Below are 19,671 nucleotides of genomic sequence, written 5' to 3' on the forward strand. Positions count from 1 at the left end.
CCCCCGGTGTCCTTACCGAAGCAGAAGACGACTCTCATGTGGTCCTGCTTGGCCATCCCCAGCATGGGCAGCATCGTTCCCAGGATGGAGGTGAGGAAGGGCACCATCCCAAAGACTACCAAGGGAAGAGGAGAGAAGCGACAGCGACAGCAGCCTTCAGCAAAGCGCTCTGGCGGGCGGGCTCTCTTGCCTCTGCTCCACATGCACGTGGCCGCCTCCGTGGGCCACGCAAGGCCACTGCCCTGCCCACACCACCAGAGCTGCTTCCCTCCTGTCAGGGTCCTTAGTCAGGTTTCGCAACACAGGGCTTCAGGAGAAGATAACTGTTTATTGGTAAATCCAGTCCTAGAGACACGTGTACAGCTTGTGTCAGGAATGGCTGCCAATACGAGGGCCTCTGACTTTTAGTAGAATCAAACATCCAACACATACCACCTGGCTAAACAAAGTTTGGGATCACCTTATATTAGAAAAAACCACTGACCGTCTACTTCAATCAGACATCAGTCCTAAATCATCCAATTTTACGGAGAAATGGACCCCATTCATGGAATATATCTCTGCTTCGGATTCTCAACCCCAAAACTCTTTATACTTAAAATTACTAGACTACTAAACTTTACCTCCTCGACCATACTGCAATGCCTAGTTGTGACACTGTTATGATATAATTGAATGGGACACACGCTATTACTTCTTTGCATTGGCTCATTTTTATATTTACCTAAACACAAGGGTTATAGGTACTAAATTGAGTTTGTTGACAACAAAGTAAAAATACTAGTACTATATTGTTTTGCAAACTGTTTATGCTGTTCTGTAAGTTTAATACTACTGACTATTACTTACTTTTGAGAGAAAAATTAATAAAAATTATTTAACATAAGAACATAAGAGACGCCAATGTTGGATCAGGCCAAAGGCCCATCCAGTCCAACACTCTGTGTCACACAGTGGCCAGAAATACCAGTGCCATCAGGAGGTCCAGCAGTGGGGCCAGGACATTAGAAGCCCTCCCACTGTTGACCCCCCCCCCCAAGCACCAAGAAGACAGAGCATCATTGCCCCAGAGCCCCTAGCTATACCTTGTGGCTAATAGCCACTGATGGACCTCTGCTCCATATGCTTATCTAATTCCCTTTTGAAGCCATCCATGCTTGTAGCACCCACCACTTCCTGTGGCAGTGAATTCCAAGTGTTAATCACTCTTTGGGTGAAGAAGTACTTCCTTTTATCCGTTCTAACCCGACCGCTCTGCAGTTTCATGGAGTGCCCACGAGTTCTTGTATTGTGAGAAAGGGAGAAAAGTACCTCTTTCTCTACCTGCTCTTTCCCATGCATAATCTTATAAACCTCGATCATGTCACCCCTCAGTCGTCTTTTCTCCAAGCTAAAGAGCCCTAAGCGCTTTAACCTTTCCTCATAGGGAAAGTGTTCCAACCCTTTTATCATTCGAGTTGCCCTTTTCTGCACTTTTTCCAAAGCTATAATATCCTTTTTAAGGTGTGGTGACCAGAACTGCACACAGTATTCCAAATGAGGTCTCACCATTGATTTATATAGGGGCATTATTATATTGGCTGATCTGTTTTCAATACCCTTCCTAATAATCCCCAGCATAGCATTGGCCTTCTTTATTGCAGTCACACACTGTCTCGACATTTTCAGTGAGTTATCCACTACAACTCCAAGATCTCTCTCTTGCTCAGTCTCTGCCAGTTCAGACCCCATCAATGTGTATTTATATTTAGGATTTTTGGCTCCAATGTGCATCACCTTGCACTTGGCCACATTGAACCCCATTTGCCATGTTGACGCCCACTCGCCCATCCTTGACAGATCCCCTATTTTTAAAATTATTTTTTAAAAAAACACCATCCCCCCTGGTAAGCATGAGCCAATGGATACAGTTTGCGCACGGGTGGGCAAAGCAAACAGGCAAAGCAAAAGCCGTTAACTTTCCCAGCCAAATAATACTGCAGCTGGAACATCTACAAGGTCAAGCATAAGAGAACATACAGCTGGTGAGCCAGGGAGAGCTGAGACCGAAAAGGGGAGGGCACCCCTCCACATTCCAGACCCATGATGGGGCTACCTGACACCTCCGGAGGGTCACAGCCCAGCCCCGTGCCCCAACCACACCCTCCCCTGAGACGCCCCAGAACGCCGGGGCTCCAAAGCCTTGGCTCCCACCTGCCGCCGTCCCACTCAGCACTTGCAAGAACCTCCAGCACAACGGCCAGCGGCTGCCGGCCCAGGGTTGGAAAATGGAATTCACTGCCAGGGGATGGGCGGGGTGGCCACCAAGGAAGCCTCAGGTCGCGATACAGAGGCAGGCCATGGCCAACCACCTCTGCCCTTCTCTGGCCTTGAAAACCCTACGGGGTCACCAGAAGGCGGCTGCGACCTGGTGCCCCTCCCCCCCCACCTCTCTGAGACAGCAGCCTCCACATTTAGCCGGCTGTCCCTTCCGGCTGCCAGTCCCCGTACCACTGTTGCCCTACGGGCACCAGGAATCTCCTCTGCCCCAACAAGGGCCCAAGTCCAATACCTGGAAGAGCACTGCCCCCCCCCGGCCTTCTGCCCTTGGGAGTTGGCCTGCAGAGTCCCCCCTGGTCCCCCATCCACGAGCCCATTCAGGACACCTCCCTCCTCTGGTCCGAAGGAAGCCTAACCCTAACTCCCCCCCCCAGCAGCAGCAGCCGCCCAGACGGCACGAGGGCCCTGCAGGAGGGCCCATCATCCCTCAAGCCTGCCTCCGAGGGGGGGGAGGGATGCTGCGCCACCCCCCTCCTGGCTCCAGGCCCCTCCTCGGGGTCACTCACCGACCAACCGGCCCGCCCAGCTCACGGCCCGCGCAGCCGCCACCTACCGTTTGCCACAGAGAGGTTGGCAAAAGTCCGGACGACAAAGTAGTGGGGCAGGACGCCCGGCTGGAACTTGGTCAGCACCTCCTCCATCACCTTGTTGACGAAGCGCCTCCCGACCGCCACCAGGACGTTGCTGGCCGCCTGCTGCCACTCCGAGACGACGTCCTGCATGGAGGAGAAGGAGGCAGAGCCTGCAGCCTGCACGGCCCCACGGCAGGAGGTCGGGGCCGGGGCAGTGGGGAGGGGGGGCTCCCTTCCCCAAATCGTGCCCCCCCTCCCTGGGCTGCGAGGGGCCCTGATCTCCCCTTTCAGAAGAAGCTGAGGCCCACCGTTCCCAGTGCCAGAAGCGGCCCTCAAGGAGTGCAGAGAGCCACAGCGCATACCTTGGACTTGGTCATCTCGTTGGACGCCACGAAGATGACGATCTTGGCCGTGCTCTGGTCCATCTGCGAGAGGCTGCTCCTCACCACGGCCTCCATGGCCCTCAGGATGATGACGCGGTGCGGGTACGCCAGCTGGGGGGGGAGGGAGAGAGTGGGAGGAAGTCAGCGCCGGCCCCCGACCTCAGGCACAAGACCCCAACGACAGGACCCACCCACACTCAGGGGGGCACGAGCCACAGGGAAGCCTTCTTGGCACTCCCGAGCATTGAGAGCAGGGGTGTTGGACTCATTTGTTACGAGGGCCAGATCTGACGTAAGTGAGACCCTGTTGGGCCGGGCCATGTGCGTGTCATAAAACGTAATGCCCGGTAGCAGAGATATATAAACTTTACAAAGGACACAAACCCAAAGGATTTTTTTTGGTACTTAAAATAAAAAACATGCTTAAAACATCAGCACTCTTGCAGTATTTTGCTTATTTCACGGTGTCTGATAGCTGACACCTCTTGCTCGGAATTATTGCATCAAAATGTACAATGTACAATGGTACAGAGGCTGCTGCGATCTTGAGCCTGCTGTTCAGGTGTGTGTCTGTAAGCTGCAAACCTACGATGACGCAGCAGCAGCAGCAGAACTGGAAGAAGCCCCCGAGGCGCATGTTTGACACCCCTGATTTAGAGTCTGCGAAGGAACTGAAGGAAACCTGTTCACCTCGGCTCCAGGCAGGCTTCGATGAATTTTCTTGGACTCTAGGAGCTGCCTCCAAAATCTAGGAACCAGACTAATTGTCCAGCCTTCAGGGTTTTTGTTTGAATGTCTAAATTTTCTAGCTACCACTATTAGAAAAGCCAATCCTAACCTCTTCAGTATCTTCTAATTTTCTTAGTTACGGTAGCAGAGGTCACCCTGAATGTCAGCTCCCCGACAAAAAGCCAACCTCCGTGGCCCCTTCCAACTCGGTGATTCTACAGTTCCCTCGTCCCATGTGGCCAGCATGACTAAACGCCGAGGCGCACGGAACGCTGTTACCTTCCCATCCGAAGTGGTACCTATTTATCTACTTGCAATTTCTTGCTTTCAAACTGCTAGGTTGGCAGGAATTCCCGGGCACTGTGGAAACCTGGCGCCTGGGATGTGTCAAGCCCTGGCTTAAAGCTCAACAGCAGAAATATGGGTGGGGGGTGAGAAAAGGGGCAGACTACCCACAGGGAGAGGAGCTGCGGTGGCTCAAGTGGTTAAGATGCTGAACTGCAGGCTGTGGAAGGTCAGTAGTTCAGCAGTTCAAGACCTGAGTTGCCGCATGACGGAGTGAGCTCCCGTCTCTAGTTCCAGCTCCTGCCAACCTAGCAGTTCAAAAGCAAGGAATTGCAAGTAGATAAATAGGTACCGCTTCGGTGGGAAGGTAACAGCGTTCCGTGCGCCTTGGTGTTTAGTCATGCCGGCCACATGACCACGGAAGCGTCTTCGGACAGCGCTGGCTCTTCGGCTTTGAAACGGAGATGAGCACCGCAACCCTAGAGTCTCCCACCCTCTTTCTTCTGTGGCCCAGCACAGCCTGTGTTTTATCTTTCAGACGAGGGGAGGAGTCCTGTGCCCTGCTGCCCTCCCCAGCATCTGCCCTCAGCTTCTGCACCCGTGCCAACCACACGCAAGCGTCACGCTCCAAAGCAAGACCATTCCCCCCCCCCCAGTCACCCGGCCTGTGGGACGTCACCTTGTCATGCTGCCGCAGGTATTCCTCACAGGCGTTCAGGACCTCTTCGGGTTCTGCTTCCCCCAGGTAGCACAGAGCGCTGAAGATCTGCTCGTGGACCAGCGGGTCCTTGTCCGTGGTGGCATCCATCAGAGTCACTGCCAGCCCTGGAAGGGAGAAAGGGATGGATGCCGCAGGCGCACTGCACCCAGGAGGCACCCCACCTCCACCGGCTGTGAAGCAGCTCCCCTTGGGCCAGTTCTCCAGCCCCACATCACATGCTCTTACTACCTGGATGCCGTAAGGAATCCTCCCAGGAAGCAAGAATTCACCCCACTATAGCACCCCCACACACACACACGCTCCAAGCCCCCAGAGAGCCACCTGACTACCCCTTGGACAATGCCAGCCAGTGCAGCCCCCTACGCTGGTCCTCCCCCTAGCCTGGGAGCAGCCTCCACACTTGGGTCCCCTTTGGATTCTTGCAGAGATCAATCACCAAAAGGGACCCGACAGCTCCTGAGTTCTTCTTCCCCAGCACGAGAAGTCAATGCCCCTCTTAAGGAGGCCGAGCATCCCCCCACCTTAGGAAGTCCCTCACATCAGCCAAGAGAAAGCAAAGCCCCAAAGTGGGGGAGGCCTCCTCACACCAGGAGCCTGACCAACCCACGGCCTACCAGGCTTCGGCGCAGCCTGGGAACAGGAGGCTTGGCGGGGAAGGCCTTGGGGTCAGGGGAGAACAGTTCAAGCTGCCAACAGTGTGTGAGAAAACACGGTGCTTTCCCGCATGCAGGTGTGCCGTTCAAGTCAGCTCACCCAGGGAAGAGAGTGCAGGAAGGCCAGCAGGTCAACAGCAAAGTCTGGACGGTCTGTTCCCTTAGCCTGCTCTGCTGACAACCACACCCCAAGGTTTACCGGGGCTGGCAAATAAGGCCTTAGGCAACATCCCAGAAGCCTGAGACTCAAGGCCAACGCTCCCTCTAAGCTGTGGAGTCCTGTGAGCAAAAACTCTACTTTGTGAGCTACTGGCATTAAAGTTGTGAGCGAGCCATTTGGCTGCTGCATGAATTAGCTTGCTCTTCTGGAGCCCCATCCTTCCCGAGCTGAGACAAAAATGTGTGAGCTGGAGACTAAAAAAATGTGAGCTAGCTCAAACTCACTCAGCTTAGAGGGAACACTGACCCGAACGAAAGAAAAGTGAAGAGAACGTTAAATATTTATTAAGTTTCTTCATGGGAGCCAAAAGGTGCGGTGGTGGTGGAAAACCCCATTAACTTGTGGTAATCCTATAGAGGTTTGTTTTTTTAAAATTGAAATGTTTTTAATTTTTTTCCAAAGCACAACAGAGCATAGTATTTTTGGGAGATTTTTTCATAAATTCACACCACCCTTTTTCCCCCTCTGCATAGCAGCCTACTGGACTTCCTTGGTGGTCTCCCATCCAAGGGCTGACCAGAGCTGACCCTGCTTAGCTTCTGAGACCTGAGGAGATCGGGCCATCCAGGTCGGGGCAACCAGAAGGCAGCTCTAGCAAAAGCGAGAAGAAGACCTGGGGGCGCACGTGTCGCTTGTCCTCCAGCAGTATTAGAAGAGAGACCCAAGAACCTCCCGGGACATTAAGAAAGCACAAAGAGCCACGCTGGACCACACCAGTGAGCCATCCAGTCCAGCCTTCTGTTCACACAGCGGCCTTCTTGACTGAATCGATCCATCTCATGTTGGGTCTTTCTCTTCCTGCGGCCTTCCGCTTTTCCTAGCGTTATTGCCTTTCCCAGTGACTCTTGTCTTCTCGTAATGTGGCCAAAGTACGATAGCCTCTGTTTGGCCATTTTGGCTTATAGGGAGGGTTCAGGTTTGATTTGATCTAGAGCCCATTCATTTCTGGCAGTTCACGGTATCAGTTAACGTTCTCCACCAACACCATATTTGAAATGAATCAACTTCCTTCCTTGGTGCAGAGGTAAAGTGCACGGTTAGTGGTGTCGTGGTTAAGTGCGCGGACTCTAAGCTGGGAGAACCGGGTTTGATTCCCCCACTCCTCCACTTGCACCTGGCTGGATGACCTTAGGCAAGCCATAGTTCTGATAAAAGCTGTCCTTGAAAAAGAGCCGTTTCTGTCAGAGCTCTCTCAGCCCCACCCACCTCACAGGGCATCCGTTGTGGGGAGGGGAAGGGAAAAGAGTTTGTAAGCCGCACTCAGACTCCGAGTGAAGGGCAGAGTACAAATCCAAACTCTTCTTCTACTTTCCAGTTCTCTTCACTGTCCAACTTTCATACCCATACATAGTAATGAGGAATACTATAGTGCGAGTTATTGTTGGGTATTACAAGTTGAAAACACTCAATGTATCTGGGGTTAAATGTTTGTTTGTGTTGCTCACAGGAAGTCACATGTGTTTCATGTAACCAATGGTGTTTTAGGAGTACAAGCCTGGGAATTTTCTCCCTGATCTAGGAGTTTGATTGGGAGGAAAGTGTCAAAGTGTTTTAGCATTTTATGGCTCCTCTTCCCGTCTTTGTTTGCTGTTCTCAAGAAGAAGAAGAGAGAGAAGCCATAACGCCTCTTCTAGTCTTGTCTTTTGTAGTGTAAGGATGTGGCCGTTTAGCTCCGTTGGTATTTTCATCCCAGTTACCCTTCCCTATGCTAGAATTTAGTAAAAACTTTATATTTTAATCACACATGGACTCTTGAGTCTGAATTATTTTACTCTGGCACTGCTAAGCTATTTTATCTCTGCTAAATACAATTTTTCTCAATCTCAAAAACCCAACAGTTATACTATAGAATAGTATAGAATACACCCCAATGTTAAAATCTTCAAGACTATACTCTGTGCATGCTTAGGAAGCCAGATGCAAACTCGTACCAGGCAGAAAGGAGGGCACTGAAGAAAGGAACCATCAAGCTCCCAGCAGAGAGCACTCAAGAGTTTGGTTATGCTAATGACCCTGGCTGAAGAAGGACAAGAGTTTACCACCCCACACCCAAAGGGACAGAAGGAGACAGCCAAATTGCTAGAATTAATTATCTTGCTTTAGTTGACAGGAAAATCAAAATGACCCTAAGGTGGGGATGGACTGCCTCAGGACATGGAGAAGCTCTCTTCCGTCTTATGGCTTCTGACCAGGGAGGTGCAGGCCATGAAGGCTTTTGCTTTCACCAAGGAACTCCACCTTGTCTGCATGGCCAAGGACAATGGGGAGAAGCCCCAAACATGAGAACTAAAGTAAAACTGAATTTTAACTATTATAACTCCAAGTAATATTAGCCTGTCCTATTTAAACGTTGTTTAGGATAGGTACTGAGAACAGGGGAAGAAAAATGCATGTTTCCACCTTTTCTTTGTTCCCTTGCTCAGCACAAAATGCTTGAACAGACCTTGTGTAATATTTTTATTCCTTTAATAAACTGTCTTATATTTTGGATGCTCTAAGCCTGCTCTCTGGAAACACACCATGTCTATTTGCTCTTGCTATCCGCAGTAATGGAGAGGGGCATTAGGTAAGATCACCATTCCTGGTGCACGATTGCTTGAAATCCTGAAGTTGTGATCAGTGTTCCCTCTAAGTTGAGTTAGTGTGAGCTAGCTCGCAGTTTTTTAGCCTCCGGCTCACACATTTCTGTCTTAGCTCAGGAAGGATGGCTCCCGAGCAAATTGATTGATGCAGGAGCCAAATCGCTCGCTCACAACTTTAATGCCAGCAGCTCACAAAGTAGAATTTTTGTTCACAAGACTCCACAGCTTAGAGGGAGCATTGGTTGTGATAGGTCGCCAAGATTTTTGCTTGTAGAAGTGAAGCCGGAGGCACAGCAGCCAGGTGGAGCCTCTGAACAACAATGCAGGCACAGAATGGTAGGCTTGCAACTCTACTTAGCAGGAGATACTGAGTCACTGGTGGCTGTGGGTGATACCCAGTTTGTTTTTTGCACACCCTGTGAAGGAATGCATTTTCTCCTGGGAGGCTGGCAAGCAGAAAAACCTCCAATTGGCATTTTAAAAGGTTTTTTTCCCTTCTCTCTGGGCAGAGAACTGGCTGGCAAGGAGGAAGTCCATCAATAGCTTCCCAGGCCCACCTGTTAAGAGATGCTAATGGCCCAGCAGGAAAGACAAAGGGATGGTCAAGCCTCCCCCTCCTTCTCCCCCCTTCTCCAGGCAGGGAACAGAGATTGGAGGACTTTGGGCTAGAACAGACCCAGAATAATCTCCAAGAAGGGGGTGAAGGAAACACTTCTTTGACATGGGCTGACTGAGGGTCAAGTGGGAGGGGAACCAGAGATGACAAAATCTCAGAGCAAAAGGAAATAGGTCTCTTCCTTTGGGATGCTGCATTGAGGGTAACTCTGAGCTGTGGTCTGAAAGCAGGCGACCATTAACCATGTGGTTGGACTGGACATCTGAAGCAAGCTGGAACGTTATGACAACTTTGTGTAGACCTGTAACTTCCAAAGCTAAAGAGCCTGTCCTATTTTAACAGCTGGTAGGGCGTGTACAGAGGGAGGGACAGCGAATTTGCGTTTTTACCTATTTCCTTTGGGATTCAATCTGTTGTTGTGCTAAAAGTATGCTTATAAACATTTTCTTTTAATACTTTATAACTTTTGATGCTGGGAGCAGTTCTCTGTACCACATAGATGTCCACCGTTTTGGACATGCTATATATTAAAAGGGGCTCTGGAGGGCTGGCACGTGGCTATTCCTCCAGGGACACCTAAGGCAGTAAACTGACCCTGTGGTCAGTGTTCCCTCTAAGCTGAGTTAGCATGAGCCAGCTCACGGTCTTTTAGCCTCCGGCTCACACATTTTTGCCTTAGCTCAGGAAGGATGGCTCCAGAGCAAACTAATTGATGCAGCTGCCAAATCGCTCGCTCACCACTTTAATGCCAGGAGCTCACAAAGTAGGATTTTTGCTCACAAGACTCCACAGCTTAGAGGGAACATTGCCTGTGGTGACCGGATGCTGGGCAGGGGGAGGCACAGAGGCAAGGCCTCAGAATATGGAAGGTAAGCTGGGAGTCCTGTCCCTCCCAGTGGCCAATTTCTCGAGAAAGGGCAGGTGATGGTGGCAGCTACCCTAGAGAGAAAGAAAAGTCCCTTCAGGAAGTCGGGAACCTCTAGGAGGGCAGGGTGGAACGGGGCCTGCAGGCTACATCTGGCCAGTTCTGCCACCTTCACGGGATCTGTCCTGCACCAGCAGCACATGGGCTGGAGAGACAGCGGCAGAGACTGCGAATCTCTTGGGGGTCATGAAAATCAGCGATAGTAGAGTTGGCTCAAGGGAGTGGATAACTGATGACTTTGGGGATAAAGAGGAACTCTGTCTGGAGCTTTGGAGAGACCCCAGGTTGGAGCTGCTCTGCCCAGCAGCCTTGGAGAGGCAAGCAGAATTCTCTTGAGACACTGAATCAACAGGGGTTTGCGAATCTAGGCAGGAGTGTGGATTCTGCAGGACACAGAGATGTCCTGGGACCCAAAAGCTTGCTATTCCTATTCACTACAGAATGAAGCCGATGGACTTGGGAATGTTCAGTCTGGAGAAGGGGAGGCTGAGGGGGGACAGGATGGCTCTCTCGGAGTCTTTGAAGGGCTGTGTCCCTTAGAGGAGGGCAGGGAGCTGTTCCTGTGGGCAGCAGAGGAGGGGACTTGCAATAAGGGGTTTAAATTCAGGGCAGGAAGGTACCGGCTGGATATTAGGAAAAACCTTTTGGCAGTCAGAGTCGTTCAACAGTGGAATGAGCTGCCTTCGTGAGGTGGTGAGCTCCCCCTCCCTGGCAGTCTTTAAGCAGCAGCTGGACAAACCCTTGTCAGGGATGCTCTCGGCTGGTCCTGTACTTAGCAGGGGGTTGGACTAGACGGCCTGTATGGCCCCTTCCAACTCTGTGTGACTGCATGATTCTATGAATGGGCTCACTTTCGGGGAGGGGGTATTTGGTTGCTGTTGCTTTTAATTCTAGTTTGGTTTAAACTTTATTTTGTGTAAAGGGGCTGTGGCTCAGTGGCAGAGCATCTGCTTGGCAAGCAGAGGGCCCCCAGGTTCAATCCCAGCCAGCATCTCCAGTTCAAAAGGAGCAGGCAGCAGGTGGATGCAAAAGCCCTCTTTCTCTGCCTGAGACACCGCAGAAAGCTGCTGCCGGGGGGGGGGGGGGGAAAAAGATTGATTTCAAAACGGGGATGGGGGGGCAGGGGAGATGTCTGATTCAGTACAAGGCAGCTTCACGTGTTCATGTGTGTCCACCTTGCCCTTCACCCAATGGGGAACCAAACGGTTTACATCATTCTTTCCCATTTCATCCTCATAACAACCTTGTGAGCTAGGGTGTGACCACCTGAGGCCGGAGGGGACTTGAACCTGAGCATCCCAGAGCCCAGCCCAGCCCTCTCACCACTGCCCCTCTCTAGGTCACGCCTGCACGGAGCTCCTTTCCTCTCGCTTCTCCCCAGCCACACGCCACCAACAAGGCTGCCTGCCTGACCGGCTGCATCCACCTCACGGCTGTCGCCGAGGCCGATAGTTTGTCTCTCATCCGTGCGTCTGAGGAGCACATTAGGAGGGAAAATCCGGCAGCCACTGCTGCGCTCGCCCAACTCCCCTGCACCTCCCTCCAGCAGACCAGGCCGGTCACCTTGGAGAGGCCTGGCGGAGCTCCCTCTGCCCTTTGCCTTGTTGACCGACTGACTGCCCCCCACTCCGGGGCCTCCATGGAGCCTTCAAGGGGATCTGGCAGCGTTCCAGGGCCTCCTGACCTCCAACAAGGCTCCAGACCTCAGCAGAGAGCTTAAGCGTTCTCGGCCAACCAGCAGCACTCTAAACTGCTCCTTCCCTCCCCAGCTAAGGAACCAGCCATCGGCACGGGAAAGGCGGACCGAGCCAAGGCCCAGATCTGAAGAGTCGATCCGCGGGCTCCAACTGTAGATGAGCCGCGGCGCACCAAGACGCAGCCAGATGCCTGTTGTCAGCCCCTGCAAGACCAGCCGGCAGAGACGCTGGCCGGGGAAGGAAGAGCTGCCTCCCCCCCCCACTGTTGCAGGCCCCCCCCCCGTCACTGCATTCCTCCAGCCAGGGTGTTGCCTCTTCCCTGCTAATTGCAGTGGGACGGCCCCAGCCTCAGTCTTTCAAGATGAGGGATGCTCATAAGCACACCTAACGCAAGCCAGGCTCAGCCTTCGTCACAGGAGGAGGAGGAGGCTGGTGAAGAGGCTGAACAGCCACCTCCTGAATGCCACGGAAGACTCGCGTCGATCTCGGGGATGACAGGTGTGGCTCATGCACCCAGACCAGACCCTCCATTAAGGGCACCACCTGTGTGCCAGGTTGGGTACTCCACAAATCAAGTCTTTGGCAGCAGAGAAGAGACGAGACTCGTCCCAAGTGTGAGAAGGGGAGTGCAGGGGTTGAGTTTCAGTGGCCGTAGAGGCAGAAGCCCTGGGACCAGCCTCAGACTTTCACAGCATGAAAGCCACGGAGGAGCGGGGGCCAAAACATCTGAAGCCAGCACAAAGCCAGGCGTAATGAGGGTCTGCGTGCATCGGCAGCCTCTAGATACCTGCAGAGCACAGCACAAAGGCTGGAGCAGATGAGTCTAACCTTCAAGACAAGCATTTTTGGCATCAAGGGGCTATCAGAATCCAAACCACCCCAAGAGAAAACCACCCTGCCTGCCCCCTCTCACACCAGCCAAGCCCCTTCCTCTCAAGGTTAAGGAAACAGCTTCTACTTTTCTCCAACTCAGCAGCTGCAGAACAGGAATGTTGCAATATATATATATATATATATAGAAGCAGTCCCATTTGCCAAGTGTAGAAGGCAAAGCCACGCAAGGTGCTCAACAAGAGTTTTGCATGCCAGCTGCATCTTTGCTCCGCATTTAGGAGAGAAATGTGGACAATCACAAACTAATCAGAGAACAAATGTAAAGAAAACAGTCGTGAGACTCTGGCCCACAGATCAAGCAGTCCACAAGATGTGCAAAGAAGATGCTTTCGGTATATTACGGTCAACAAGCACCACAACACAATAAACTTCACACCTGGGATCCGTTAGAAGCTTAGCAGCATATTTGAGCCTGAACACTTGTTGAGATCAGCGTCCTATCTAAATGCATTATCTTTCCTGATTTTTTGTAAAGCACTTTGTGAGCAAGAGAGCTTTTCTCTTACCCTACTATTTCCTGAGAAAGATCCAATTTTGAAACGTCGCTATATAATCCGGAGACAACGCTGATGATGTGTTTTCACACTAGGATTTTCTTATGATTTGAAGGACTTTGTTTATTGTGTTGTGGTGCTTGTTGACCATAGTATACAGAAAGCATCTTCTTTGCAAGTCTTGTTGACTGCTTGATCTGTGGGTCAGACTCTCGCGACTGTTTTCTTTACATTTGTTCTTTGCTCTGTATTTATCAGAAAGGGAAATCAGAAATTTTGGCTGGAAGACACGGAATGAGAGCCACCTAGTGAGCTGAGACACTTTTTGCCAACTTTTCTGCCCTGCTTATTCACTCTCTCCTTGGTTCACCTATCACGTTTTTATCCTACCCTTGCTCTAAGGAGCTCGAGCTGTGTACAGAGTCCCCCCTGCTTCCATTTTGTCTCCACACCAATTCTGTGAAATAGGTCAGGCTAAGAGAGCAGGACTGGACCAAGGTGACCCAGTGACCTTCGTGGCTGAGTGGGAATTTGAACCTGGGTCTCTTGGGTCCCAGCGTTACGCTGCCTCAGTCAGACTACAAGCTGTCTCCACTGTTGCCTGATTGGCAGACATGACTTCCATCCCAAGAACTCAACTACAGGCATCCCAACTACTCAACTCCATGTCACAGGAGAAGTGTGTGCTTTCACTTTTTCCTTGTACCCTTGCTCAGCCTAATGCTCCACCAGAACAAGTGTAATCTATTTCTGTTCATTAAACTCTCATATTTTAAATGCTCTAAGCCTGATCCCTGGAAACACACTACACCCATTCAGTCTTGCGGGCTGAAGGACAGTTATGGAGAGAGACACTGGGTAAACTCACCACCCCATGGGGCACATGAAAATGTGATATGTACTGTCACCCTCCCCAGAGGTACCTGTGGTAAACTCCCCCTCTCTGGAAAAGTCGGAGGGACCCGGCAGCCAGAGAGGCAAGTAAGACCAGGGTTCCACACCTCGTATTGGTCTGGCAAGGGCAGGCAACAGGGAGCCAGAAAACGACTCCATTTTGAACCTGCTAAGCTAGATCAGGAGGAACCGAGTCTCGTAGAAAGAGCACGTACACAGGACCTCATGATCAGCCAATGATTAACAAAGACCTTCATCAATGTACTGATCCTTAAATCCCATCTCCTCTGACCTGGGCACTAATCTGGGTAAACCGAACTATCTCCTCAAAGCCATTTCCAGAAGTCTAACACCCTTCCCCCAACAAACATTGAGCCAAAGGCACATAGAAAGACAAACACTGGTGAAGCCAAGCCTGCTGCACATACTAAGTTTTAATCTGGCTACTCATTACACCACGGGCCAACCCACCTCTAGCTCCCCAAACCACATTTAAACTAACAAAAAAAGTGTTTTCTTTGTGACATGTTACTGCTATTTCTCATACTATGGTATTTTAATGTTGAATGTTCTATATGTTTACTGTTTTATTACAAAATTTAAAAAAATGTTATTTATAAAAAACCACATTTAAACTGGTACTCTAAGCCTCAATTTTTGTATAGCTTTTGGAGTGCCAGTGTTCCCTCTTAGTTGAGTTAGTGTGACCTAGCTCACAGTTTTTTAGCCTCAGGCTCACACATTTTTGCCTTAGATCAGGAAGGATGGCTCCAGAGCAAACTAATTTACACAGAGGAGGAGGAGGAGATTGGATTTATACCCGATCCTTCACTCAGAGCGGCTCACTAACTCCTTCCCCTCCCCCTCCCCACAACAGACACCCTGTGAGGTAGGTGGGGCTGAGAGAGCTCTGAGAGAACTGCCCTTGAGAGAACAGCTCTGACAGAACTATGGCTTGCCCAAGGTCATCTGGCTGCTGCAAGCAGAGTAGTGGGGAATCAAACCCAGTTCTCCCAGATTAGAGTCTGTGCACTTAACCACTACACCAAACTGGCAGATCGCTTGCTCACAACTTTAATGCCAGTAGCTCACAAAGTAGAATTTTTGCTCACAAGACTCTGCAGCTTAGAGGGGGCATCACTTGGGGCCCATAAGAGTGGACCTTCGGACCCTGTCTGAGCCTTTGACACGAACCACTGGCTGGCCATGTCCTCTGTCTTCCATGTGGATTCTGGATTTGAGGATCAGGTGAATACTGCCCTATCTAAAACCAACCCCCTTCTTGTCACTATCGATCACCTCTCTACTTCCTAGCTCCATGTATGTTATTGTTTTTGCATGAGTGAGCAGTATAACCTTTGCATTTATTCATAATAAAACTCCATTTATTCAATTAAAGGTCTCTTCCTTCCACTGGTATCTCCCGCAATTTGACCCTCGTATACATAGAGTATTAAAGAACCCTTGTACACGTGTACTGCCCCAGGCGATCGGTGCAACAGTACAAGCTGTTACAGGTCAACCTAAGAATTAAGGACAGGCTCTAATTGCAATGCAGGTGTAGACCGCTAAATATGCACATCTGTCCAGTGGGAGATACTCTTGATTTCCTGGCGACAGCAGTTACTACCTAGCTTGGATTTGGTATTCTTCGGGAGTAAGGGAAAGGCGAGGTGTTACCAAGCAGACAGCTGTAGGGTTTTCAGTTCTCCTGTGAACCCAAAGGAACAGGGCTTGTGAGTCTGTTCCTCCACACCTGTGTCTGGGGTCCATCAGTGGATGTTAACCACGAGGTCTACGCTCTGTCTTCTTGGTGCTTGGAGGGGCACAGTGAGAGGGCTTCTGGAGTACTGGCCCCGCTGGTGGACCTCCTGATGGCACCTGGGTTCTGGTGACTGTGTCACCAGAGTGTTGGACCGGATGGGCCATTGGCCTGATCCAGCACTGGCTTCTCTTCTGTTCAGTGGAGCAGCTCACCGACAACCACCATCTCTGTGCTAACCGCAACTTGTATTGCATGCAGGAAACACGTTAAAATTCCTTCTTTGCTCTTTCCTCAGGGCAGAACAGGTACCACTGGCATGCCTCAGGGAGGGGGCACAGGCACGCACAGGATTGCTGCATCACTTGCAGGCAGCCAAGACGAATTTCTAAGTGGCCCCTTTATTGAGAGAGCCGTTTGTTTCAGCGGAGCTACCACAAGAACCCTTTTGACTGGCAAGCTCAGAAGAACAGAAGATGCACCAGGAAGAGAGCCAAAGGTGGTACCGGCTGAGCACCGCCGCACAAAGCCTCCCAAACTGGGGGAGGGGAGAGAGGACCAGGGACAAAACCTTCCCCACCAAGGCTTCCCAGGAGGACTCAAATGACCGGACCCCGTTGTGAGGGCCAGTTCAGACATCACAGATAAGCATGCACGTGCACACGCTCACGGAGTGCGGCTAAAACGAAAGCGTGACTGAGAGCCAGTCTGGTGTCGTGGTTAAGTGCGCGGAGTATAATCTGTGAGAACTGGGTTAGATTCCCCACTCCTCCACTTGCACCTGCTGATGTGGCCTTGGGTTAGTCACAAGTTCTGGCACAGCTGTTCCTGAAAGAGCAGTTTGTGTCAGAGCTCTCTCAGCCCCGCCGACCTCACAGGGTGCCTGTTGTGGGGAGGGGAAGGGAAAGGAGTTTGTAAGCCGCTCTGAGACACCTTTGGGTAGTGAAGGGCAGGGTATAAATCCAATACCTACTACTTTTATTACAGCGTGGTTTCCTACCTCTCCAACCAACAGGATCTCCCCAAAGTAACTGATGACCTATGGTTACGGTAATGCTTATCAATGTATTCTAGCTGACTACTAGTGCTAGCCTTCATATCTGCTGACCTTACGTTAAGTTTATAGATGGTACCTTATATCTCTCACTTTTTTGCTACAACTGTTATTGACACCACAATGTTCAGTATCAGGTTAATTTCCTACTCTGTCTATGTACTAGTATAACTCTCTGAAAGCTTCTGTGTTTGTAATGTTATCAAATTTACTAAAATTTCAATAAACTTTATTGTATTAAAAAAAAACACCGACAGCGTGGCCGCCGCAGAGAACTACTGGGGCTGACCACCTGCAAACATTTTGACCACCCTGGGCCCACCATCACCTTGGAATCAGCTCTAGCCTACAGCCTCCTGGGGCTGGAAGAACCTAGGACTGCTCAGCCCCCTGCACAAGAGGGTGGGAAGGAAGAAGACGCACTGTGCCCTGCTCAGATGCCAGGCCGAGCCAATTTCACAATCCCAGACGGAGAGGAAGTGCTAAGCCAGAGTGCTTAGGCAAGCTTCACCGAGAAGCTGTGGCCTGGAAATACAACCCTGTGTACTTATGCACAGCTCTCCCCGTGCCCGTCGAAGCCACGCACCTGCTTCAAGAGCCAGGAGGCAGCAGTTTCTAGGTCACTGTAAGCAGAGCTGCACAACCAAGAGGCCCTCCAGCTGGCCACCCTTCATGGCACTGCAGCGTGGTGTCGTGGCTAAGAGCGGCTTGCTTCCCCACTCCTCCACCAGCGGAGTGACCTTGAGCCGGTCACGGTTCTCTCCGAACCCTCTCAGCCCCACCTGCCTCACGAGGGGCCTGGTGTGGGGAGAGGAAGGAAAGGGGACTGTGACTCCTTAAGGTAAAGAAAAGCGGGGGACGAAAACCTTCTCTGCTTCTGCAGGCAAAGGCAGCCCCGAGCAGCCCTTGATCGCCTTTCCCTTCTGCCTGAAAAAGAAAGGTCCATCATTCACAGGCAATTCAGGAGGCCACCTTTTTACACCCAGGGCACAGAAGAGGGATGAGGCCCCCGAAAACCTCCGCTTGTAACAGGACCAGGAGCCACACACCATTTCCTCTCTGGGAATTGTATCGGCAGGTGCCAGAAGCTGAACGGACGAAGGAGGCAAGTTGGGTCAGGACCAATGCTCCTGCTAAGCTGTGGAGTCTTGTGAGCAAAAATTCTACTTTGTGAGCTCCTGGCATCAAGGTTGTGAGCGAGCGATTTGGCTGCTGCATAAATTAGTTTGCTCTGGAGCCCCATCCTTCCCGAGCGAAGACAAAAATGTGCGAGCCGGAGGCTAAAAAGCTGTGAGCTAGCTCACAGGAAATCAGCTTAGAAGAAACACTGTCAGGAATGCTCCCTCTAAGCTGTGGAGTCTTGTGAGCAAAAATTCTACTTTGTGAGCTCCTGGCATCAAGGTTGTGAGCGAGCGATTTGGCTGCTGCATAAATTAGTTTGCTCTGGAGCCCCATCCTTCCCGAGCGAAGACAAAAATGTGCGAGCCGGAGGCTAAAAAGCTGTGAGCTGGCTCACACTAATTCAGCTTAGAGGAAACCCTGGTCAGGAATGCTCCCGCTAAGTTGGTCAGGACCCAAGCTGGGTAATGCAGAGAGAAGGGGAGACAGACCAGACAGACAGCCAGCCACAGGGCTCCATGACAGAGATCATTTTTACAACCTGAAGGCCTCCATAAACATGCCGCCGCCCCCCCCCCGTAGCACCCCTCAGGCCAGTTCCCAGAGCCCACTACCCACACAGCCAAACCCTCTCACCTCCCGCCTCCGAAAGAGCGACCAGGCCGGAGAGCCTCCTCCACACACGGCACTTACTTTTCACCTGGGACTCCGTCATCTTCCTCGCCCTTGGGTTTCCAGCCCACCGATGGGAGTCCTGCTTCTCAAAGCGTGAGGCTCCAGGAGACCCTATCTTTGCCTCAAGGCTGGACACGCTCCCCAAACAAACGCTCCTCTACCCAAGAGCAGCCCAACAGTCGCTGTGCGGCTTCGCTATCTGCGGCTGAAGTGGAAATCCAAGCCGCGGAGCCCCCAGATCCGCTGCCCACTTTTGTGAAGACCCAGCGCAGCCGGCAAAGGCTTCCTTCTAGGTCTCCGAGTCCCAGGACATTTTTAGAGAGCAGGAAACCGAGCCCTCTGGCCGCTCACTCATCCTCCCACGCGGACCATCCCAGAACAGCACAGGGGGATGGCAGAGACGCTGGCTTCCTTCTTCTCTAGCCTGCAAAGAGAGAAAGAGAGACAAGAACATCCTATCATGTGCCAGGGAGGAACTGACGAAAAGAGGCACTCAGAAAAGCCACCCCGGAGTCAGGAGGTATAACGTGGGGGCTGGAGAATTCGGAGAGGAGGGCAGGGCAAGGAGCAGAGGGCAGCTGCCTCTTGGACGCCCCGGATCACCTTTTGGGACAGACGGGCCCTTCCAAGGCACTGCAGGGACACTGGGTGCACATACATCGGAGGCCAGAACCAGCATCCACAGGAAGGTGGGGCCATGCGTACGCCCAGTGTGGACCTTGCAGGTGAAACAGGCCAGGCGGCCCTTCAGGGGAGGCGGAGGGAAAGGGGTGGTCAGGGGACAGAAGCAGGGGGAGGCCAGGGCAGGAGGCAGAGCTTCTTTGGGAGCAGGAGCCGAAGGAGCAGGAGAGTGGAGGGGGGTAAGATGGGAGGGAGGCAGAAAGACTGAAAGGAGGGGCTGCGGGAGGAGCCCAGGAGGGAAGCCACAGATGGGGGGGGGGGCTCCCCACCCAGGGCTGGCCAGGAAGAGAGCTGCAGGGGGAGCAGCACTGGACCGTCCTGGCCACCCTCTCCCCCAAGACAGCAAGCCCGGTTGGGGCAGAAGCCAGACCCCCCCCCGGCAAAGGGGAATGGGGG

The 19,671-nt window shown here is 51.8% G+C and overlaps 1 protein-coding gene across 1 annotated transcript in view; it reads right to left on the reverse strand.

Moving 5' to 3' along the window:
• The window catches only part of MROH1 (maestro heat-like repeat family member 1), a 67,353-nt gene extending 48,448 nt beyond the window's left edge, over positions 1–18,905 (reverse strand). The window contains exons 1-5 of the mRNA XM_015418498.1: positions 18,613–18,905; positions 4,968–5,113; positions 3,254–3,385; positions 2,873–3,035; positions 17–115 (exon numbers count right to left, since the gene is read on the reverse strand). Coding sequence (XP_015273984.1) covers positions 17–115; positions 2,873–3,035; positions 3,254–3,385; positions 4,968–5,113; positions 18,613–18,634 — 562 coding nt within the window. The 5' untranslated portion in view covers positions 18,635–18,905. The remainder of the gene's footprint in view (positions 1–16; positions 116–2,872; positions 3,036–3,253; positions 3,386–4,967; positions 5,114–18,612) is intronic.
• Between the last annotated feature and the right edge of the window lie 766 nt (positions 18,906–19,671).

Source organism: Gekko japonicus, unplaced genomic scaffold (assembly GCF_001447785.1).
Source record: "Gekko japonicus isolate JY-2015 unplaced genomic scaffold, Gekko_japonicus_V1.1 scaffold275, whole genome shotgun sequence".
NCBI lineage: Eukaryota > Metazoa > Chordata > Lepidosauria > Squamata > Gekkonidae > Gekko > Gekko japonicus.